The sequence below is a fragment of the Sorex fumeus genome, unplaced genomic scaffold, assembly GCF_029834395.1.
Source record: "Sorex fumeus unplaced genomic scaffold, SorFum_2.1 ptg000326l, whole genome shotgun sequence".
NCBI classification, from domain to species: domain Eukaryota; kingdom Metazoa; phylum Chordata; class Mammalia; order Eulipotyphla; family Soricidae; genus Sorex; species Sorex fumeus.
Window position 1 is genome coordinate 26,725 of NW_026606382.1, and position 23,789 is coordinate 50,513.

Consider the following 23,789-nt stretch of genomic DNA (forward strand, 5'->3'; position numbering starts at 1 on the left):
TGACTGTATATTGGATGTGTGTGCGGGTGAATGAGTGTGTGAATGTGACTGTATGTGAGGTGCGTGTGTGTGTGAATGTGGAGTGTGACTGCATATCGAATGTGCGTGTGAATGAGTGTGTGACTGTATGTGAGATGTGTGTGAATGAGTGTATGAGTGTGACTGTATATCAGATATGTGTGCATACGTGTGAATGTGTGTGGGTGTGACTGTATGTGAGGTGTGTGAATGAAGGTGTGAGTGTGACTATGTGAGGTGTGTGTGAATGAGTGCGTGAGTGACCGCATGTGAAGTGTGTGTGAATGAGTGTGAGTATGACTATATGTCGGATGTGTGTGAATGAGTGTGACTCTATGCGAGGTGTGTGTGATGAGTGTGAGTGTGACTTTATATTGGATGTGCATGTGAATGTGTGAGTGTGAGTGAGGTGTGCATGTGAATGCGTGAGTGTGACGGTATGTGAGGTGTGTGTGAATGAGTGTGTGAGTAACTGTATATTGGATATGTGTGTGAATGAGTGTGAGTGTGACTTTATATTGGATGTGCATGTGAATGCGTGAGTGTGACGGTATGTGAGGTGTGTGTGAATGAGTGTGTGAGTAACTGTATATTGGATATGTGTGTGAATGAGTGTGAGTGTGACTGTATTGGATGTGTGTGAATGAGTGTGTGACTGTATATTGGATGTGTGTGAATGAGTGTGTGAATGTATATTGGATGTGTGTGAATGAGTGTGTGACTGTATGTGAGGTGTGTGTGTGAGTGTGACTGTATGTGAGGTGTGTGTGAATGAGTGAGTGTGACTGTATATTGGATGTGTGTGAATGAGTGTGTGACTCTGTGAGGTGTGTGTAAGTGTGACTGGATGTGAGGTGTGAGTGAATAGATGTGTGAGTGTGACTATATTGGATGTGTGTGAGTGAGTGTGTGAGTGTAGCTGTATGTGAGGTGTGTGTGAATGGGTGTGTGAGTGTGACTGTGTGAATGAGTGTGAGTGTGGCTGCATGTGTGAGTGTGCGTGTGAATGAGTGTGTGAGTGTGACTGCGTACCGGATGTGTGTGCGTGTGAATGAGTGAGTGCGGCGTGGCCGTGGAAGATCCGGGAGCGTGAGCGCGGCGGGCGGGTTCCGGGGGGCCGTGGGAGAGGGGCCGGGGGACAGCAGCTGCCGATGGCTCCGAGGTCTCTAAGAAACAGTTTTGTTTCCCGAGTGACGCCTCCCGGGCGGCCAACTTGAAGGTTGTTTCAAGATCACGGGGCGGGGGAGGGGCAGGAAGAGCCGCCGGCCGGCCCAGCCCCGCAAGTCCCCCCCTTGCCCCACTTCTCTGCCTGTCCACGGTGGCTGCCGGCCAGTCCACCCGCCTCCCCTCCCGCCCGCTCCTGTCCCCCCACTCCCGGCCCTGCTCTGCCGCTCCCCCACCCCCTGCCCGGCTCCCGGGCCTTCTCCAGGCGCAATTGTGGGCCACGGCACGGACAGGCTGGGGACAGGCTGGCACGGCCCCCGGCAAGAGTCGGGGAAGGCAGCGGTGGGCGGGAGGGGCTCACCTGGCTGCGGGGCCCGGGGTCTCCCTCCAGCCCACTGGCCCTGCCTCCATCTGCCCTCGGACCCGGGGCTGGCCCTTGGCCTCCTGGAGACACTGTCCGCCTTCACTCTCCGACCATGACTCAGCCACTCTGGGCCTCTCCCTGGTGCCTCCTGGGTGGTCCCACTCAGGGGTGCAATGCCTACAATGGGGGCAGGCTGAGATTGGGTGGGGGGGACTTTGGACACCCCCCATGTCATCTGCACCAGGAACAAACAGCGCCAGGGTGCAGGAGGCAGGAGGCCCCTCCTCTTCCCAGCTGGGCTCAGGGGACCCTGGCGGAGACGGGAGTTTGGGGGTGCAGGCCAGGTGTGCTCGGGCCAGCGGGCCGCTGCCCACAGGCATGAGGCCGGAATGTGCCGGCGTGAGGAGGGCGGGGTCCCCCGGGGTCTCTGGGGTGCGGGCAGGCGGGGGTTAAGGGCCAGCCGCCTGGGGCCAGAGGCCACAGCTGGCCCTGTTTGGGTTCCTGTTTCCCTTTGATTCCATCTGGGTGGGGAGGGCCCCGGCCCCCTGAGGCAGGTTTGCTTTGGCCGGAGATGTGACCCCATCACTGGCCCGGACCACCCCGCCTCCCGCCTCGGAGGCTACGGGGCCGCAGCCTGCCCCCTCCTCCCCTGAGGACTTGGCCCGGACCTGCTAGCACAGAGCACCCCGAAACGGGATTCCAGCCCCTCCTGGCCTGGGAGGGGGGGTCACTGCTCCCGGATGCTACAAGCCCAGGGCCTGGCGTCCACGCGGCCAAGGCTGTGATGCACCTTGTCGGCCATAGGCTTGGTGAGGTTGCCAGGCCCCGTCCAGGCACGGATCAGGCCGGCATGATCCTCCCCACCCTGGCCTGCAGGTGCTCCCTGTTCCTGGGACGGGGGAACCCGTGTGACCGGGCTGTGACCCACCTCCCTAAGTGTCCTCCCGGATGGACTCCAGCTCTTGGGAATATTTGTCCCCAACAGAGGCCAAGGCCTGAGGGGGGACTGGAGCTCGGACCCTCCACCTGGGCGGCCACGACTGTCCCCGTTTGTCCCTCCATTCGTTTCTCTCCTGCAGCCCGACACCTCCTCTGGCCCGCTTGCTCACGGCAGAGGGGGGACGTGCCCCCACAGAGGACCTCCGTGCTCGCTCACTGCATTACTGGGCAAATGTCACCAACCCTCCGCCCGGCCCGACCAGGCTGTGAGCCCAAGAGCCCCGAGAACCTCCGGGGGGCCCAGGCTGCTCCCTCGATGACCCATGTGGGGTGACAGGAGTGCCAGGCTGCCCGTGCACGGGGACACAGCGTGGGGCCCAGGGAGGCCACCTCATCCCGGCCTGGCCCACTTCCGCACGAGCTGCTCACCCTCCCCTCCACCCCCCTCCCCTCCCCGGCCCGGCTGCATCTCTGTTTTTGTCGAGTCTTTATTTCTGGATTGTTTTTCCTTCCTGTTCCCAGTAGAGAGCCTCTGGAAACATTCCACCCTTGTTTCATTTGGACCAGGAAGGAGGGACGCGTCCACCCCGGGGTGCCCAGCTCCAGCAGAGCCCAGGTGTGCGGGTGCACGGAGCATGGAGCACCCTCCCGTGTCCCCGTCCTCTGCTCAGACGGGAGTGGACAGCCAGACCCTTTCCACCAGGCAGGACGGGGCTGTGACTCATCCTGAGGCATGACCCCAGCGATCATGGAACCCTTCACCGCGTCTCCCATGAGTGCACACAGGCCTGACTATGCGGACGTGCCCACAGTCACACACGTGCACATGTACATGTGTACAAGCAGGCACACCACACCGACACACGCGACACACACACACAAACGCAAAACCACACAGCACACGCACACACCAACGGGTAGACACATCCACAGCCACGCCACACACGAGCACAGCGTGAACACACACGCGCACGTGGGGGTACACATCTGCCACATACATGAACACTGTGCACACAGGTTTGCATGCAGATGGTCCTGAAGTCACACAAAACTCAGATGTGCACACACCGGCACTGCACACACACCTGCACACAGAGATACACCACACACAATCGGCACACGAGGTGCACGCCCAGCTCGGGAGGCAGGGGAGGAGGAAGATGACCTCAAGGACAGGATTCGGACACTTGCTGGCCAGATGACCCTGGCCATAACTCCGGGCCCTGCTGGGCTCAAGCACAACGAGCCTGGTGACAGCAGACAGGGGCTTCGAGGTGGAGCGTGTGGGACTCTGCATCCAGTGCAGAGCACGGCCGGGGCTCAGGAAGTGCCAAAAGCCGGAGCTGGTTGGACGAGTTGGGCAATGACCTCTTGGGACCTTGCTTGCACAACCTCCGTGACTCAGGCGGCACCTGTCTGTCTCCGCCTGCAGCTCTGCAAGCGACCGCCACAGCTGCCGTCTAGACGAGCCGATCCTCTGTCCCATGGGCCCGCCCCTGCCACGGGCTGCTCGGGAAAGTGGCACGTCACCAGTCACCACGGTAGACTCAGCCCCAGGCATCCCGCAAACAGCCCCGGGTCCCCCGAGCAGAGGGTGGGGCCTGGGAGCCTGGTCGATGGGTGGGTGCTGTGTGCCGGTGTGGGCGTCACTGGCCCATGCCGGAGCAGAAAGGGCCGTGCCTACTGGGCAGCGTGGCGGGCACAGGCCACCGAGCACTGTGGGTCCATGTGTGCCTGGGTTACTATGTGTGTATTTCTGTGTGTGTGTGTGTGTGTGTGTGTATCTCATCTGTGTGTGTATCTGGTTTGCTGTGTTGTATTTCTCTCTGGGTGTTGTGTGTGCATCTCATCTCTGTGTGTATCTGGTTTGCTGTGTATGTATTTCTGTGTGTGTGTGCGTTCATCTCATCCCTGTGTGTATCTGGTTTGCTGTGTGTGTATCTCTGTGTGTGTGCATCTCATCCATGTGTGTATCTGGTTCGCTGTGTATGTATTTCTCTCTGGGTGTTGTTTGTGTATGTATCTCATCTGCATGTGCATCTGCTGTGCGTGTATTTCTCTGTGTGTGTATCTCATTTGTGTGTGCATCTGGTTTGCTATGTGTGTGTTTCTCTCGGGGTATTGTGTGTGTGTGCATGTCATCTGTGTGTCTGTATCTAGTTTGATGTGTGTGTATTTCTCTTGGGGTGTTGTGTGTGTGTGCATCTCATCTGTGTGTATATGGTCTGCTGTGTGTGTATTTCTATGTGTGTGCATCTCATCTGTGTGTGTGTCTGCTGTGTGTATTTCTGTGTGTATCTCATCTGTGTGTATCTGGTTTGCTGTGTATGTATTTCTCTCTGGATGTTGTGTGTGTGTGTGCATCTCATCTGTGCGTCTGTATCTATTTTGCTGTGTGTATTTCTCTCGGGGTGTTGTGTGTGTGTGTGCATCTCATCTGTGTGTATCTGGTTTGCTGTGTGTATTTCTACATGTGTGTACATCTCATCTGTGCGTATCTGGTTTCCTATGTGTGTATTTCTATGTGTGTGCATCTCATCTGTGTGTGTATCTGCTATGTGTGTATTTCTGTGTGTATTTCATCTGTGTGTCCGTATCTGGTTTGCTGTGTGTATTTCTGTGTGTGTGTGCATCTCATCTGTGTGTATCTGGTTTGTTGTATTTCTGCGTGTGTGTGCATCTCATCTGTGTGTATCTGGTTTCCTGTGTGTGTATTTCTATGTGTGTGCATCTCATCTGTGTGTGTGTCTGCTGTGTGTGTATTTTTGTGTGTATCTCATCTGTGTGTATCTGGTTTGCTGTGTATGTATTTCTCTCTGGATGTCGTGTGTGTATGTGCATCTCATCTGTGTGTCTGTATCTGGTTTGCTGTGTGTATTTCTGCGTGTGTGTGCATCTCATCTGTCTGTATCTGGTTTGCTGTGTGTGTATTTCTCTTGGGGTGGTGTGTGTGTGTGTGTGTGTGTGTGTGTGTGCATCTCTGTGTTTGTGCCTGGGGGTGGCGGTCTGTGTCTGTGGGCATCCCTGGGCTCGGGCACTGCTCTTTGGGGAGCCGTGTGTGACATATCTGCAGGAAATGCCTCCGTGTGCGCCCGGCACATGCGTGTGTGTGCGCAGAGCCTCGTGCCTGGGGCTGGCCCCCCCTCCGGTTACATAAGCAAACGGGGTTTCAGGCCTGGCCAGTGGGCTCCCCCTGCCGGCACCTCAGGGTCTCGGCACGGGAGCCTGGCCCAGGATCAGTGCCAGGGACCGGGGACCTCGAGCTTGCCCCCAGGAACCGGGGAGCCCCACACCTGCCTCTGCTCCCACACCCTGTCTGTCTCCTCGAGCTGGAAGGTCATTGCACACGGCTGTGTTTACACCTCAGCGGCGCCCAAGGGCAGGCAGAGAACCCACAGGTCTGGATGAGGCCTCAGGGGCCCCGGGGTGGGGGGACGGACACAGCATGGGGGGACCTGGGGACAGGCCGAGTTGAGACCAGCCCCCTGCATGCTGTGACCCGGGGCCACGCTCAGCACGGAGCTTCCAGCTGCTCAGGGCCAGGGCAGGTGACGTCATGGGCTGTGAAGTGAGGTGAGGTCATGAGGGCTATGCAGGGAGGGCCCAGGCCGCCTGCGGTGGACAGACTTGGCCCTGGGGGAACCGGGAGGGTGTGACTGCCCAGAGCTCGCCCGGACACTCAGACTCTGGCTCCCGCGGGGCCCCTCATTCTGCCCGGAGCCACTCAGATCTCAGGGCAGAAGTCCAGGGAGTTAGGGGTCACCCAGCCCTGCAGGCTAGACCCTCTCCCTTTCCCAGGCCCCCACCTGCACGGGTGAGAAGGGGAGCTCCTGCCTGCACCAGACAGGCCCTTCCCTGCACAGGCATCCCCTGCGGGAAGGGGGGAAGGGGCGAGGGGAGGGGTCCGCACCAACGTTCCAGCGAGCGGCTTAAACTTCAGAACAAAACTGACCTTCCCGGGGCTGGAGCAACAGCACAGCGGGTAGGGCGTTTGCCTTGCAACGCTGGCCCACACCGGCCGGTTTGCAACGGGCCTGGTGTCGGGAGCAAACACTGGGCGCGAAGGCAGCGGCCCGCAGGGTGGGGGTGGGGGTGGGCGGGGCCTGGAGCGAATTCAGGGCCGAGGTGGGGCGAAGAGGGTCCCGGAAGGAGCCGGCCCCCCGGGGGGCGGGGCCTAGCGGACGGCACGCCAGGAACGGGGAGGGCCCGGGGATGTGGGCGTGGCCTGAAGGGGCGTGGCCTGGCAGGGCGGGCAGAGGCGGCGCGAGGGGCGGGGCCCGAGTGGAGGCGGTGCTTGGGCGGAGGCGGGGCCGGCAGGGCCTGCGGGCGGGATGCAGGCGGCCCCGGTGGGCGGGACGGGGCGTGGCCTGTCCGGGCGTGGCGAGGCCTGGGAGGAGGCGGGGCCTGAAGGTGGGGCGGGGCCTAGGCGGAGCAGGGCCAGCGGGCGAGAAGCGAGCGGCCCCGGCGGGTGGGGCGGGGCCTCGCTGGAGGGGCGGGGCCTGGGCGGAGGGCGGGGCCTGGAGGACGGGGCGGGGCCCGGCAGGAGCGGGGCCGGCGTGGCCAGCGGGCGGGAAGCGGGCGGCGCCAGCGGGCGGGGCCGGGGCGGTCCGGCGCCCGGGCGGGGGGGAGCCGTGGGAGGCGGCGGCAGGAGAGGGCACTTGGCGGCTCCCGCTCGGCTCGGCGAGCACCGCGCACCCACGCCTCGCGGTGCCGCTCGGTGCCCCCTCCTGGGCATGCGCCCCCCGCGCCCGCGGCCACCCCGAGCCCGCGCCGACCCCCGCAGCCTCCCCAGAGCCGGCCACGCACGATGCGCGCCCTGCTGCCGCTGCTGCCGCTGCTGCTGGGTAAGCCGCCCCGCGCCCCCGGGTGCCCGCGCCGCCGCGGGCCACCCCCAGGCCGCGCGGGCCCGGCCGGCGCTGCCCTGCGTGGGTCCTGCCGCCCGGCCCGCCCGTGGCCGGAAGTGGACGCAGGCCCCGGGGGTCAGCCGGTCCCGTTTGAAGTGAGTCTCGGATAACGCGTCCCTGCGCTTCCCCGGGCGCCAGGGGACAGCCCCCTGGGGGTCTCTGCTGCGCGGCCCCTCTCCCACGTGGCCCTGGTGGTCCCGACGGTCGCGCCCGTCCTCCCCTCGCCCGGCCGCCCCCGTGCGCGGGTCTCCCAGCAGCCTGGAAACGGCTGGTGTCCGGGGCATGGACAGACACCTGGGGGCAGCAGCAGGGCGAGGGCCGGAGGACTTCCCCGGAGAAGGGTGGCGTCAGCCTGGGAGCTGGGTCTGCAGATGCTCGTAGGAGACAGACCCTGGAAACCGGGGGGTGGCCGGCGTTGGGGGGCTGGGGATGCCCGCCTCGCTGCCTGGACTCAGATGGCCACGGCTGACGCAGCCTCTCCTGGGGGCCCTGCCGCGCCCTGACCCTCCCTGGGGCTCAGGGGAGGGAACTGTGGGCCCGTTGCCTAGCGCTGCCCCGTCCCCAGTGGGCTACAGGGAGCCAAGCAGAGACGGGAGGTGGGAAGGGGTCACCATGGGGACCGGCCGGCTGCCTGGCTAGCCAGTGGGCCTGGGCACGGGGCTGCCCAGGAAGTGCCCTGAGAAACTCCATGCGGGGTCTCCACTTAACGAGGGGGCATCCACCAACCACGGAGCAGAAGGAGGGTTCAGTCCCTGGCCCCACAGGGTCCCCCGGCACCAACACGAGGGACCCCCACCTCGCAGGCACGGCCCGGAGTAGCCCTGAGCACCCAAGCCCATCAAAATTAAAAATAAACGAGAGGAACAAAACTCCCCCCACCCCAGCCCCCAGGATCTCCAGTCGGCTGCCGGCGGCAGGGAGCGGCTTCTGTGCTGTGTCTGAGCCCCAGCTCAGACACCGTCACCAGCTCCGTCACCGGTTATGAAACGCCCTCAGGCTCAGCTGCCTGACTCACAGTGGGGCGGGCAGCTCCCCCCCTCCAGCGCGCCCGGGGCCTGGACCCCAGGGTGCTATCCCGGACCACGGCAGGGGAGGGGGCCAAGGGCCTGTCCGAGGAGCTGCGGACAGAGCTGGACCAGGGGCTGGGGTGGCTGGCGGTGTGATGTCACCCACCCCTCAGTCCTCATCTTGGGGGCCCCCCTCTTCCTCCTGGGTTTGGATCTTCCTGCTGGGGCTCCTGAGCACTGCCCTTGGGCTGGGGGTACCTCCGTCAAGCCCCTCGCCCCGATACTGGGTTCTGGGAAATGAGGCAGTGGGCATCCTGGGAGGTTGTGGTTCCCCAGGGCAGGCCGTGGAGGGCTGGGGTCGGGCACAGAGCACGAGGGGCTGAGACCAGGCTGTGTGCCCCTGGCCCTGGGGCCTGCCACGACCACCACCTGGTCCCCCAAGCAAGCAGGAAGTGACCCCCCAAGCACTGAGCTGGGAGTAGACCCCCTGAGCACCCCCTCAAAAAAAAAACAACATAAAGAGAAGCCGAGTCCTCCCAGGCTTCTGCAGTAGGTGAAGTGGGGAGGGGAGACGGGGCTTTGTCACCCTGGGGAGAAGGGTGCAGGGAGGGCTGCGGGGCTTGAGAGGGGAGCTGTATGTTAATGAGCATGCAAATGAGCATGCCAATGAGCACGGAGCATATGCAAATGACAGCTCTGTTAGGGGCGGGGCATTGTGCCTCCTTGGCCCTGGGGGTAGGCCGGCGTGGAGGAGGGGGTCCGCGCCCCCTGTGCCCCAGCTGCGGTGGGTGGGAGAGGCGGTGAGCTCAGGCGCAGCTGGAGGGGGCGGGCAGCGCGGGCAGAGCGGCGGGTCTGTGCCTTGTCCTCCCGGGCCACTGGCTCCATTGTCTGCCCAGGTGACGCAGCTGAGTCCAGCGGCCCTCTGGGCAGGCGTGTGCCGCCCTCCTGCAAGGAGGGGGGGTCACATGTGTCCCCAGAGCCCCGGGGAAGATGGGGCCACCCGTCCGTCTGTCTGCTCACCTGTCTGTCCCGGAGGCTTCAATCAGGCCCCCGGCCCTGCCTGCCTGTTCTGGCCGTCTGGTGCTGGGCCGGGGGTGCTGTCTGAGGGTCCCGCCGCTCTGGCCTTTCCCAGCACTCATCCTCGGCTCCTCCCACCCTCCCAGGACTCACCTGCAGGGCCCGGGAGGTGCTGATGCCAAAGGGACCCCTGTACCGCGTGGCCGGCAGCACCGTCTCCCTCCCCTGCAACGTCACTGGCTACGATGGCCCAGAGCAGCAGGACTTCGAGTGGTTCCTGTACCGGCCCGAGGCGCCCGAGTCTGCGCTGGGCATCATCAGCACTCGCGACCCGCGCTTCTCCTATGCCATCTTCGGGCCCCGCGTGGCAGCGGGCGAGGTGCAGGTGGAACGGGTGCGGGGGGACGCCGTGATGCTCCGCATCGAGCGCCTGCAGCCCCAGGACGCCGGCACGTACGAGTGCTACACGCCATCCACGGATAGCCAGTTCCTGGGCACTTACAGCAGCAAGGTGGAGCTGAAAGGTACGACGGCCGCCGGTGGGCAGGGAGGGAGGGCCGGGCCCTGGGAACCCCCGAGGCCTTGCGAACGGGCGTGACTCGGTTCCCCTGCCTTCCCCCTCCTCCAGTTCTCCCGGATCTGCTGCACGTGGCTGCTGGCCCCCTGGGGCCCCGTGGCCGCCAGGCCCCCACCACGCCGCCCCGCATGACGGTGCCCGAGGGCCAGGAGCTGGCGCTGGGCTGCGTGGCACGGACCAGCACGGAGCAGCACACGCACCTGGCCGTGTCCTTTGGGCGGGCTGTGCCAGAGGCGCCCGTGGGCCGTGCCACCCTGCAGGAGGTGGTGGCACTGCGGCCGGACCTGGCCGTGGAGGCGGGGGCACCCTACGCCGAGCGCCTGGCCGCGGGGGAGCTGCGGCTGAGCAAGGAGGGGGCCGAGAGCTACCGCATGGTGGTGGGGGGGCGCGCAGGCGGACGACGCCGGCACCTACCACTGCACGGCTGCCGAGTGGATCCAGGACCCCGACGGCAGCTGGGCCCAGATCGCCGAAAAGAGGGCAGTGCTGGCCCACGTGGACGTCCAGACCCTCTGTGAGCTCCCGCACCCCTGCCACGGACCCCAGTGGGCACCCAGACCTCCCTGTCCTCCACCCCTGGGGTCCTCCCAGTCGCGCTGGCCTCTGCCCCGGGTGTTCCCTGCTCAGGCTCGGAGCTCCCGTGGGTGACGCTGTGACCCCGTCTCCTTGTGTTTCAGCTAGCCAGCTGGCAGTGGCCGTGGGGCCCGGCGAGCGGCGGGTCGGGCCCGGGGAGCCCCTGGAGCTGCTCTGCAACGTGTCCGGGGCACTGCCCCCCGCAGGACGCCACGCCGCCTACTCCGTGGGCTGGGAGATGGCCCCCGCGGGAGCGCCTGGGCCCGGCCGCCTGGTGGCCCAGCTGGACACCGAGGGTGTGGGCAGCCTGGGTGCCGGCTACGAGGGCCGCCACATTGCCATGGAGAAGGTGGCCTCCAGGACCTACCGGCTGCGGCTGGAGGCGGCCAGGCCCGGCGACGCGGGCACCTACCGCTGCCTGGCCAAGGCCTACGTCCGCGGGACCGGGGCGCGGCTCCGCGAGGCAGCCAGTGCGCGCTCCCGGCCGCTCCCGGTGCACGTGCGCGAGGAAGGTGAGCCGTGGGCGCCTCCGTCCCGGGTGGGCGGCTGCCCCTGCCCTGTGCTCGGCTCTGACCCAGCTCCTGGCCCTTGCAGGTGTGGCGCTAGAGGCGGTGGCCTGGCTGTCTGGGGGCACCGTGTACCGCGGGGAGACCGCCTCCCTCTTCTGCAACATCTCCGTGCGCGGCGGGCCCCCGGGGCTGCGGCTGGCCGCCAGCTGGTGGGTGGAGCGGCCCGAGGAAGGGAACATGGGCTTGACTTCCCCGCAGCTGGTGGGGGTCCTGGGCCAGGACGGCGTGGTGGAGCTGGGGAACCGGCCCGGAGGAGGCCCCATCAGCGTGGAGCTGGTGGCACCGCGGTGCCATCGGCTGAGGCTGCACAGCCTGGGGCCGGAGGACGAGGGCGTGTACCACTGTGCCCCCAGCGCCTGGATACAGCATCCCGACTACAGCTGGTACCAGGCGGGCAGCGCACGCTCCGGGCCGGTCACGGTGTATCCCTATACGCACGGTGAGTCGTCCGCCGGCCCCGCCCCTTTCTCTTGGCCCCGCCCCACCCCTTGGCTCACTTCTTCCATTGGCCCAGCCCTGCCTATGCCCCGCCCACTGCCTGAGCCACGTCCACCCTTTCCTCAGCCCTGCCCCTTTCTCTTGGCCCCGCCCTACCCCCTTGGCGCTCCTCTGCCTTTGCCCCGCCCACCGACTGAGCCACGCCCATCCCTCCACGCCTTTCCTCAGCCACGCCCCTTCCCGTTGGCCCGCCCCTTCCCTTCTCCCTCCTCTTCCATTAGTCCCGCCCTGCCCATGACACGCCCATTTAATAAGCCACGCCCATCTGACCACGCCTTCACTCAGCCCCGCCCCTTTCTCTTGGTCCCGTCCCACCCCTTGGCTCACTTTTTCCATTGGCCCTGCCTATGCCCCGCCCACTGTCTGAGCTACGTCCACCCTTTCCTCAGCCCCGCCCCTTTCTCTTGGCCCCTCCCTACCCCTTTGGCTCACTTCTGCCTGTGCCACGCCCATCGACTGAGCCACGCCCATCCCTCCACGCCTTCCCTAGGCCCCGCCCCTTTCTCTTGGCCCCGCCCCCTCCCTTCTCCCGCCTCTTCCATTGGTCCCACCCCTGCCTATGTCACACCCATTGCCTGAGCCACGTCCATCCGTCCACGCCTTTCCTCGGCCCCGCCCCTTTTTCTTGGCCCCGCCCCACCCTTTGGCTCACATCTGCCTATGCCACGCCCATCGACTGAGCCACGCCCATCCCTCAACGCCTTTCCTCAGCCACTCCCCTTCCCGTTGGCCCGCCCCTTACCTTCTCCCCCCTCTTCCATTGGTTCCGCCCCTGCCTATGCCACACCCATTTACTGAGTCACGTCCATCCGTCCACGCCTTTCCTCGGCCCCGCCCATTTTCTTGGCCCCGCCCCACCCCTTGGCTCACTTCTGCCTATCCTATGCCACGCCCATCGACTGAGCCACTCCCATCCCTCCACGCCTTTCCTCAGCCACGCCCCTTCCGTGGCCCCGCCCCTTCCCTTTTCCCACCTCTTCCATTGGTCCCGCCCCTGCCTGTGCCACGCCCATTTGCCTGTGCCACGCCCATCCCTCCACGCCTTTCCTCGGCTCCGTCCCATCTCCTATGCCCCGCCCCTTTACCTATGCTCCGCCCTTTCCTCAGCCCTGCCTTACTCTTGGCCAAGGGGCTTTTGCTCCCAGCTTGCTGCCTGGGGGTCCTGGCGCAGGGATTGATCTGGGTGGGTAAGGGGCAGCAGAGCGAGGAAGGGGGCGGACGGAGGTGCCACCACCCCTATCGGAGCCTTCTCTTCCCCAGCCCTGGACACCCTGCTGCTGCCCCTGCTGGTGGGCACGGGGGTCGCCCTCGTCACAGGCGCCACCATCCTGGGTACCATCACCTGCTGCTTCATGAAGAGGCTGCGCAAGCGGTGACCCGTCGCGTCCAGGTGAGGAGCGACCCCACTTGGGACCTCATTCCCAGGCCCTGGAGGAGCGGGGGTGTGCGGGGGGGGAGGGGGGCCCGGTTACTGGGCAGCGATCTGGGCCGGGTGCCGGCCGGCTGAGACTGGCCGAGGCCTGGCCGCGCTCATCAGCCCCCTCTCTGGCTCCGCAGGTGCCCATCCCTCCCAGCTGCTGCTGCGGTCTGTGCCTCCCCCCTCCCCTGTCGCCGCCCTTAATTTATTCGACCCTCCCAGAGCCCTGCCCCAGCCCTGCCCTGGCCTCTGGCCCTGACCTCATGTCCAGCCCGCCGGGAGCCCCTTTCTGTCCCAGAATTAGTTTTTCTAAACTGTGAATAAATGTGTTTTCTAAGCCCGGCTGCCCCGTGTCTTTCCTGGGGGGCCTGGGTCTCTGCGGAGAGAGACCCCTGCCCCAGGCTGCTCCCTGCAAACACCAGCCACCCCCACAGGCCCGGCCGGCTCACACCTGGGCCCTGGTGTCCTGGGCTGGAGAGAGCGGCAGGGGTGGGGGGTGGCATCAGCTTCTCCAGGCCACTGGGCTGCTCTGCGTCTGGGCCTGGCAGTCCTGAAGCTGCTGTCGCCCATGCCAGCCATGGGGCAACAGCTGTCCCTGACCTCGCTCCTGCCCCTGGGTCATGCCAGAGCCCTGCACCCCGGGGTCACGGCCATGCGCATCCCCCCGATGTACCCCCGCCAAGCAGCCACTCTCCCTGCTGTTCGGTCATCCCCATGTTTATTGAGCTGCGGTCAGCCAAGTGCCGTGGTTACAGAGGGGAACCGAGCTGCGGCTGGCGGGTGACGTGTCCGGACGGGGTGCCCCGCTCCTGGCCGCCTCCCCCGGCAGGGGCCGGGCATGCGGGCGGGTTTGCCTGGTACGGCGGTGAGGGGAATCACATGCCCAGGAATCCAGGTCATGGGTCACCTGCCTGACCATCCACGTGACAGGTGACTTGCCTGAGCATCCGGGTGACAGGTCGCTGCCCGAGCATGCAGGTCACGGGTCACCGTCCGTGCTGTGGACACAGACAGTCACTCCTCCTCTCTGACTTTCTCAATTAAGCCGAGGGCCTCTCACCTGCTGCCCAGCCAGTGACCACCCTGTGGCCAGCTTGGGGCGGGGCAGAGGCAGCTCTCTCTGTACCTGTGTCCAGGGGGGCAGCGGAGGGGCAGAGGGGCCCGGTCATGCCCACCCCCTGGAGGCCACTGGGGGCCTCTTCTCTGTCCGTCCCAGGGGCTCCTGCCCCCGCGTGCCAGTGTCGGCTGGTTGCACCTCTTCGGGGTGAGTGGACCCAACTCTGCGGCCCTGGGGGCGAGTGTGCTGATCCGAACACCATTCAGGAGGACCCTGTCCGCACCCCAGCCAGCATGGGCCCACCCCAGCCCCTCACCCCAGAACGCACCCACCGAGAGCCCCTACCCCAGGTCCCAAACCCCAGGTCCCACCCTAGACCCCCAGCCCTGAGCCTCCCTACCCCAGATCCCCCTCACCCTGGAGCCCACCCACCGAGTACTCCACCCCAGAGCCCCCTGACACAGACCCCCTGCCCCTCCCAGCTCCCCCTGAACCAGAACCCCACCCAAGCTCCCTTATCCCAGAGCCCCCACCCTAGAGCCCACCTTAGAAGCCCCCCTACCCACAAGACCCCCTCACCCCAAAAACCCTCACCCCAGCTGCCCCCACCCCCAGACCTGCTAATACTCCTCACCCCAAGCCGCCCACCCGAGCATCCCATCCCTTCTCACCCGAGCCCCTCACCCACCCTAGCCCCCCTCACCCCAACCCCCAGCCCCTCAGACCCCCCTTCCCCACCCCAGCCCCTAGCCCCCTCCCCCTAGCCCCTAGCCCCCCAGCTCCCTCACCCACCCCAGTTCCCCTTCTCCCAGCCCTCCAGCACGCCCATCCCCCATCCAGCTCCTGCCCTCCCCCACACCCCCCTTCTCACTGTAAGTCACCCCCTGCCCTGCCCCCCGTCCCCGGGGGGCACATGGCAGCCGCTCTGAGTGACCTCCCCACTGAGCTCCACTTCCCAGGGTGCCCCTCCACGAACTCGCTGTCTCTCCTGCCCTGGGTCCACACCGGCACACCTGCAGACCCCTGGGGCCTGTCACACCGGGGCAGGGGTGATGACAGATTTCCCCTGTCTGCCACCTGGGTGCTCCCTGGGTGCACTTGGCCGCTGCCTGCACAGAGACACCTGCTGGTCAGGCTGCCCCATACCTGCCGTGGGCCCGCTGTCCCCTGCTCCCATCCCCGGCTGGCCGCGAAGGCTCTCCTGGGCACGACAGGGCTCTCCCCCCGACCGCCCACCCTCACTGTCCCCCGGGGCACCCGGCCTGCCCCCACCACCCGTCCCATGCGCGGGCCCACGTGGGCGTCCACAGCAGCAGCGGCTCACGCCTTGGCCTCGCCCTGGCTCTGGGGGGGCGGCAGGCAGCCGTTCTGCTCCTTGTCAGCGCCCGCCTCGCCCCCGGCGCCCTCCCCGGGGCTCTCCTCCTCCACCTTCTCGTCCAGCCGGCTCGGGATGGACCAGTACAGGTGGGCGTCCAGGCGGGCGGCCGCCTCGGCCAGCTCGCGGGCACTGCAGGATGGCGTGGGCACCTCGAAGGTCTGGTGGAAGCTTGCGTAGTCCACCTCGTAGAACCCGTCCTCCAGCGTGAGCACAGACGTGAAGCGGTGACCCCACAGCACCTCGTCCACCAAGTAGGAGCTCCGGGCTTGGCACGTCATTCCTGAGGGAGGAAGGGAGGGAGGGAGGGGCGAGGGTCAGGGGCTGCCGTCGCCTCCCGCACCCTGGCACAGCGCCAATCCCACCAGCTTAGCACTGACCTCAGCGACTGCATGCAGGGCTGCCCACAGGAGTCTAGCGTGGCCTTTGCTGCCCCGTGGGATGGAGAACTCACCCCTCCCCAGGTGCCTGAACCCGGCTCTCTCGCTCTGCTAGCTGCGTCGTTCTCGGTGCAGAGCTGAGGTCTGCCTCCCGGGAATTCTCCACTCCCCTGCCATAGGACACTCCTTCCTGAGCTCCAAGTCTCAGATTCCGTCACTCCTCTTTTTTTTTTTCTTTTTGGGTCACACCCATCGACGCACAGGGTTACTCCTGGCTCTGCACTCAGGAATTACTCCTGGCGGTGCTCGGGGGACCCTATGGGATGCTGCGAATCGAACCCGGGTCGGCCACGTGCAAGGCAAACGCCCTCCCCGCTCTGCTATCGCTCCAGCCTCCCCCCGCCCCGTCACTCCTCTTCTGTGACCTAAACACCCCTGCAGCCCTGCACCCTTTCCGGGTCCTCCTGAGCCCTGCTTCCCTGAAGGTTTTCCTTCTCAGCTGCCAGCTGGAGTGGCCACAGAGGACCCCGTGGCCTCTGAGGATGTCCCCCTGGGCTGGGTTCTGCACCCAGGGGCTCAGGCTGCCTCCAGGACTCCCCGGGGCCCCGAGTCGGCCCGGCTCCGTCTCCCTGCAGTGCCAGCCGCCCAGCCTCCTTCCCCACGCGGGAAGCTGCCTCCTGCCTCACGTGGCTGCCGAGAGACGCCTGTGGCCGGGCACGCGCCAGTTGCTGCTGCTTCCCAGGCGGTGCTTACATAAGGGTTTTTTCAAGCCTAAATGTAGAGTTTTATATTTATTCCTTTTAAATGTCATCTCACGGAGGTTTTGGCTCATTATGCTAGCTTTTCAAAAGCATCTTGAATCCTGACGCTCTCACCCAAAATATTACCGTCCTTTCCAGCTCGTCTGTCAAGATCAAGCGTCCAGCGGCCTCCCTCCCCACCCGCCCTGTCCCCTGCTTCAGAGCCTGTCCTGTCGGCCGTCTGGGGCAGCTCATCCCAGACCAAGGGTTTGTCCTCTTACCCCAGGACCCCCCAGAAGAGAGAGAGTGAACTCTTGAGAACAGACTGGCCCTGAGGCATGGGGGTGTCGGGGGACACTGAACAGTGGGTGGGGGGAAGGTGGGAGCGGTTTGGGGAGAAGGGTGGGCAGAGTCGGAGGAGCAGAGGTGGGAGAAGCCCCCGAAGTGGCTTCGCCATGGCCTCCTCACTTCAGGAGCTTGGCCAGCTCCAGCCTGACACCATAGGGGTGGCCTCTCCTGGGGGCGCTTCTGTTTCTGCCGTTTGCACATGAAGAGAGTTGTAAAGTGAGGCAGGAGGATCAATCTTTCCTGTCCTCTCACCAGAGGGAAAAAAAACCCCTCCAGAACCAAACCTTCTTTCCAGCTCCGACTCTGAACACCTAATGGAAAGTTCAGAGAGGGGACATGCCCCTAGCCTGTTAACCACCCCTCCCCCCCAAATCACAGCTTGGTGCAATTTCTGAGAAATGAGCCCTGGATACGAACGTCTATCTCCTACTAGCATGGAGTGAGACTAGGTGGTGCAAGCTTTGAGAGGTGAGGGTCAAGCTGACACGAGGGCACTTGGAGCTTTAGCTCAGAGCCCGCCCGCCCTGAGCACTCCCCATTCATGCCCCCAATAAGACCACGCCCCTGCTCTTCCAACTCCTGTGTGCATCTCACCCCTGTGGACACTGGCCACACGCCCTACTCAATCTCATCCTTATGTATGCCACAACCCTACGGAGCACGCCCCGCCCTACAGGTGCACACACCATCCACAGACAAGGCCTTGCCTGTACGACAAGGTGTACACAGGTGCACGCCCCGCCCATAGACAAGGCCCCGCCCACAAGGCCCCGCCCCACAGGCGAGGCCCCGCCCCATACAGGCACACACCCAGTCCACACACAGGCCCCGCCCCACAGCGGAGGCTCCGCCCCACAGAGAAGTACACTCCCCACAAGTCCCGCCCCCACAGGCGAGGCCCCGCCCCATACAGGCACACGCCACGCCCACAGACGAGACCCCGCCCCAGCAGGCGAGGCCCCGCCCCATGCGGAAGTACACCCTGCCCTCCCACAGGCCCCGCCCCCACAGGTGAGGCCCGCTCTATACAGGCACATACCCAGTCCACACTCAGGCCCCGCCCCACAGTGGAGGCTCTGCCCCACAGAGAAGTACACCCGCCCCCACTAGCCCCGCCCCCACTAGCCCCGCCCCCAATGACGAGGCCCGCCCCATACAGGCTCACACCACGCCCACACAAGGCCCCGCCCCACAGACGAGTCCCCGCCCCATACAGAAGCACACCCTGCCCCACACGCACACGCCACACCCACACAAAGGCCCCGCCCCACAGACGAGACCCCGCCCCATACAGAAGCACACCCTGCCCCCCCCACACAGGCCCCGCCCCACAGATGAGACCCCGCCCCATACAGAAGCACACCCTGCCCCACACGCACACCACGCCCACACACAGGCCCCGCCCCATACGCACACGCCACACCCCCATAAGGCCCCGCCCCACGCGCACAGGGGCACAGGCCCCGCCCACACCGGCCCCGCCCCGAACGCACGCCCCGCCCCTCAGCCCCGCCCCGCGTGCGCACGCGCGCTCGCGCAGGCAGGCGCACACGCACCGGTGGCCTCCACCATGCCCTCCAGGATGACCACGATCTCGAAGTCGTCCCGCTCGAGCGCGCGGCGCGACGCCTCCCAGAAGGGGCTGGCGGCGTCGATCTCGTGGCTGATGACGAGCGGCGACACGAGGAAGAGGCGGTCGTCGCCCGTGTCGAAGCCCACGCTGAGGTCGGTCTGGTGCAGCGGGATGAACTCGCCCTCGAGCGTCTGGCGCGAGCGGATGAGCTTGGCGCGGATGGACGCCTCCACGATGTGCGAGGAGCGCAGGTCGCCCACGCGGAACATGAGGCACAGGCGGCCGTCGCGCAGCGAGACCACGGCGTGCGAGGAGAAGACGAGCGTGGCGGCGCGCTTGTTGGGCTGCGAGATCTTGACGAACATGCAGCCCACCATGAAGGCGTTGACCATGGAGCCCAGGATGGCCTGCAGCAGCAGCAGCGCGATGCCCTCGGGGCACTGGTCGGTGATGACGCGGTGGCCGTAGCCGATGGTGGTCTCCGTCTCGATGGAGAAGAGGAAGGCGGCCACGAAGCCGTTGAGGTTGTTGACGCACGGCGTCCACGCGGCGTCCTCCAGGTGCTCCAGGTCGCCGCGGCCGTAGGCGATGAGCCACCAGATGGCCCCGAAGAAGAGCCAGGTGAGCGCGTAGGCCAGCACGAAGACCAGCAGGCTCAGGCGCCAGCGCAGGTCCACCAGCGTGGTGAAGAGGTCGGTCAGGTAGCGGTAGGTCTCGCGCACGTTGCCCTGCTGCACGTTGCAGCGCCCGTCCTTCTCCACGTAGCGCTGGCGGCCCCTGCGGCGCGCGGGGGCGGCGGCGGCGGGGCCCGGGGACCGCGCGCGCTCCCGCGCCATGGAGGAGGCCGCTCACGGGCACGCGCCTGCGGAGACAGCGCGCACGCGTGTGGGCGGGGCCCGAGGGCCGAGGGCGCGCGGCGGGCGGGCGGGGCGCGCGGGGCGGGGCCTGGGGTGCGCGCTCCCGCGCGGTGGGCGGGGCCTGGGGCTGTGCCGGGGAGGCGGGGCTGGCCGCTGCCCGGGCCTAAGGAGCCTGTGGGGTAGGGCCTGTGCGCGCTCCCGCGCAGTGGGCGGGACTCGCGGGGGCGGGGCCTGGGTCTGTCTGCGCGCTCCCGCGCGGTGGGCGGGGCCTGGGGCTCTGCCGGGGAGGCGCGGGGCTGGCCGCTGGCCGGGCCTAAGGAGCCTGTGGGGTAGGGCCTGTGCGCGCTCCCGCGCAGTGGGCGGGACTTGCAGGGGCGGGGCCTGGGTCTGAGCGCTCCCGCGCGGTGGGCGGGGCCTACGGACCATGTGAGCCCTTGGGCACGCGCCTGAGGGGTGGGGCCTATGCTAATTCCCGTGCAGTGGACCAGGCTCCGGGAGTGCGCTTGGGGGGTCGGCCCGGACCCACGTGTGCATCTGGGGCCGGGCCTGGGGTTGTGCAGGCTCACGGATGTGCCTGCAGAGACAGCACATGCGTGGCCAGTGCAGGAGCGTCTCGAGCTTTTCCAGCCTAACCCCCTAACCCCACTCAGGCCTGGCCGTTCCTGAGTTTGGGGGCCTGTGGGCTCCTTTGGGTCAGTCCGGTTCCTGCTTGGCTTCCCAAGTCTCTTCCTTCCCAGTCGTCACCCCCGCCCCCTGCCCATGCTCAGGCACTCCCCCTGCAGCCCATGCCTCATCCCCTCTCAGGTGACAAGGCTGTGCCCCCAGCCCCAGTGCTGCCCCTCGGAAGCACCCCTGGGCGTGATGCTGTCTGTCGGGGCTGCGGGTGTCCTTCCCACAGTGGATGCAGGTCGGGAACAAGAGGTTGCAGGAGCCCCGCGGGGCCCCACGTGCTCCTGGGGGGGGGTGATACGAGCGCTCCCTTCGTGACCTCTGCCAGCTCTGCCCCAGCCCCTCCTGTCTCCCTCTACCTCCCCCCAATGCATGTCCCCCAGAGCGGACCCCCCAGCATACCTCGCGGCCCTTCCCTCTGCCCTGGGAACCTGGGCCTTGGCACAGCTCCCAGCCCTCTCTCCCTTCTCCCTGTGATCCAGGCTGGCGCTGGAGGGGTGACAGGAAGCCCCCACCCCCGTGCTCCTGCCGTCCTGGGCCTTTCCCCAGGTTCTGGGAGACACACAGGCAGGCTGGGACCCCAAACTCGGCACTGCAGAATCGAGGTTCTGCAGAAAATGTGTCTCGTGTATGCCAGCTGCGGGGGGGGCCATGGCCGCAGAACGGGTCCCAGGAGAGGTCAGAGGGTTCAGGTCTCCCCCGTCCATGGCCTCGGCATTTGGGCCCAGCCCCAGGCTGCAGACTAGGTGCTGAGTGTCCACTCCGGCTGGCTGAGCCCAGGGGCGCTCCTGCATGTCTTCTTGGGGTCTGGCCGGGCGGCTGCCCTATCCCGTGTCCCCAGGCCACGCTGACTCTCCCAGGGGAGAGAGGGAGGGTCCTCGCTTCCTACCAGCGCCTGGCTTGTTTCCTGCCTGGCCTAACCCCACTCCTCCCGTGTCCTGGAGACCCCAGAGCTCCCTGGCCCCCTCGTCTGCAGCAGCCGCACCCCTGGAAGGGACCTAGGAAAAGGGCCCTCGGGAAACCAGCTCCCCCAGATCCAGCTCGCCCCAGGGGCAGCGGCTCCAGCCCAAGTTCCCCGCAAGCGACTCACAGCGTGCGTAGAGGAGGGTGGCCGTTGGCGGGGACCCCCGGGGGGTGGCGTCCATGCCCCGGCACCGCCCCCTGGCCCCGGTGTGGAGCCGCAGGCTGTGTCTCCTGCCCCTGGCAGGCGGGCGGCTCTCTGCCTAGCTATCTGTGTCATCCTTATTTCCCAGGCTTCCCTGCTCCCTCCCGTTTCCACGGCAACCGGGCTGGCGACAGTGCCGGACCATCCCACCCCTCCCGCGGTCCCACTCGAGGCGGATCCACGCGCGTGGCTATTTTTAGCTTGAGTGTCTCCTGGACAGCTCCAAGCTGCCCGCCCCGCTGCCCCCTGGAAGAGGAGGAGGAGGAGGAGGAAGCCGCTGACCTCCAGGGTCTCCTCCCCTGCTCAGGGAAAGATGTGGGAACCAGGCACTCGGTCTGCTGGGGGGGCCACAGTAGGGCTGGCAGCTGCCCACTTCCAGAGGGGCTGGCCAGTGAGCAAAGGGACGCCCCCTTCTCCAGCCCCGGGGGCAGGCGAGGGGGGCCGCGTCTCATCAGGAACTGGGCAAGCTGGCCGCAGATGTGAGGCGTGGAGACCGTCCCTGAGAGTCCGAGCGGAGGGCCTGTGGTGGCCCTCAGGGAGGGAACCGACTGGGCGCAGAGACACCCGCAGGCGTGGGGCTTTATCACTGCGCCCGAGGCCTCATCTGCCCTCCTCTGAGCGGGAACCAGAGGGAAGTGGACACGGGGACAGGAGAGACGGCAGGGCAGCAGATGGGACCGGGGCGGGCAGGGACCCGGTTTCCGGGCAGCTCTGGTCGCTTCGGCCACACGGACAGGCGGCTTCCCCCACCCTGCCGGGGAGAATCAGCACAGTGCCAGGGCTGGGAGCACCGTCAGGAGATGGTGCAGGTGGTGGGTGCCCCTCTCTGGGGCCGGAGCACCTGTGATCTCTACGTGCTCCTCCTCCTCCTCCTCCCCTTCCTCCTCTTCCTCCTACTCCTCCCTCTCCTCTCTGTCCTCCTTCTGCTCTGCCTCTTAGTCATTTGTCTTTTTTTGGCCACACCCCGCAATGCTCAAGGCTGACTCCTGGCTCGGTGCTCAGGAATCTCTCCTGGCAGGCTCGGGGGACCATATGGGGTGCCAGGGCTCGAACCCAGGTCGGCCCGCACACACAGCCAGCGCCTTCCCCCGCTGTACTATGGCTCCAGCCCCCTCTTACTCGTTTCTTTCTTCACCTCTACCACCTTCTCACTCTGCTCCTCCTCCTCCTCCCCCCCACTCTTCCTCCCTCCCCGGCCCCCCTCCCTGCTCCCCCCCCATCTTCATCCCAGGCTCTTCCTGCCTGTGCAGCCTCAGGGGGCCTGCAGGGGGCGCCCCTGCCACGCCGCCCTCCGCCCCCGCCCTCTGCCCACGTTCTTGTTCCAAGTGGAAATATCGGGTTTTCAGCCCGAGATTAGCATCAGGTCGGCTGTTAAAGGCCGCTCAGCCTCCCTGTCTCCGGGCCCGCCTGTCACCCGAGCCCAGAGCCCGCTCGTCTGTCCTCCGCGTCCTGCCAGCGGGCCACTCACGTGGACGCCCAGGTGCCAAGGGGCCTGGGAAGGGGCCGTCGGCCTGCAGGAGGGGCCCCGCGGGCAGCGAGACCGCAGCTGTGCCCGCAGGGGTGGCTCGGTGGCTCCAGGCACCCCTGGATGTGAATCTCATCTGGCTCCTTGTGTGTCTCTGATCTTGCCCCCAGCCAGCGCAAGCTCCCAGGCAGAGAACCGCCCCCGTGCCAGCGTCTGGAGATAAGGCAGCAGCGTGACGGGGACCCAGGGCCGGCGCCCGTCACCGTGGCTGCAGCGGGAGACGGTGTGGGCAGGAGGGCACGGCCGGTCTCGGGAGACCCTGTGAAGAAGCGGGGAGGCGCTTCCTCTGCACACGTGTGTCCCTTGTCCAAGTGCCCTGGCGAGCCTTTGGGGGAGCCTTTGGGGGAGTAGGCAGAGGCAGCCCCAGGGTGGCCGCGAGGACCGGCCGGTGGCTTGCGGCGGGATCCTCAGTTGACCCCAGGCAGGCTCCTTTGTGCAGTGTACAAACCGTGCCACTGTCCATGGCCGCCTTGAGGCCTCCCTTCCGGACCTTTCCCCGAGCTGCATCCTGAGACTGCTCAGGCCAGAGCAGCTTGGAGGTGGGAGAGGAAATGGGGCAGGGGGCAGGGGGTAGGGGGTAGGAGGAGAAGGAGGGGGGTGTGGAAGTTCTCGGAGACTCAGAGCAGAGAGAGAGAGAGAGAGAGAGAGAGAGAGAGAGAGAGAGAGAGAGAGAGAAAGCATGTGGCCAAGCCACAGAGGTCAGCTGCTCCTGGGACCCACAGACCCACCGGTCCCGTGGCCTTCCAGCGATTTGCACTGAGTGGGAGGAGCAGAAGCCCCCGACGCACCCCCCAGCTGTTTGTGCAACAGCGGGTCCCAGCTCATTCTCAGTCTAAGGGCAGAACCTCCCCATCCTTCCACTTCCTGGTAGGAGGAGAGGGTCCCCGAGAAAATCCCTCCCTGACCATTCTCGTGAGGCTGTGCCGTGACATTCACAGCTGGGGTGATGATGTTTTATTATTATTTTTTACTTTTTTTTTTGCTTTTTGGGTCACACCCGGCGATGCACAGGGGTTCCTCCTGGCTCTGCACTCAGGAATCACTCCTGGCGGT

The 23,789-nt window shown here is 65.9% G+C and overlaps 2 protein-coding genes across 2 annotated transcripts; one reads left to right on the forward strand and one right to left on the reverse strand.

Moving 5' to 3' along the window:
• The first annotated feature begins 6,041 nt into the window (after positions 1-6,041).
• IGSF8 (immunoglobulin superfamily member 8) lies at positions 6,042-13,384 on the forward strand. Its single transcript, XM_056109606.1, is given in 8 exon segments — positions 6,042-6,053; positions 9,529-9,937; positions 10,042-10,370; positions 10,372-10,504; positions 10,668-11,075; positions 11,158-11,571; positions 12,891-13,020; positions 13,188-13,384. Coding segments are annotated over 7 exon segments (1,821 nt in total). The 3' UTR covers positions 13,007-13,020; positions 13,188-13,384.
• Positions 13,385-15,419: 2,035 nt separating this feature from the next.
• On the reverse strand, positions 15,420-19,356 carry KCNJ9 (potassium inwardly rectifying channel subfamily J member 9). The gene is made up of 2 exons (XM_056109602.1): positions 18,504-19,356; positions 15,420-15,762 (listed from the first exon to the last, which is right to left on the reverse strand). The coding sequence occupies exons 1-2, from the start codon at positions 19,354-19,356 to the stop codon at positions 15,425-15,427; spliced, it is 1,191 nt and encodes a 396-aa protein (XP_055965577.1). The 3' UTR covers positions 15,420-15,424.
• Positions 19,357-23,789: the final 4,433 nt, after the last annotated feature.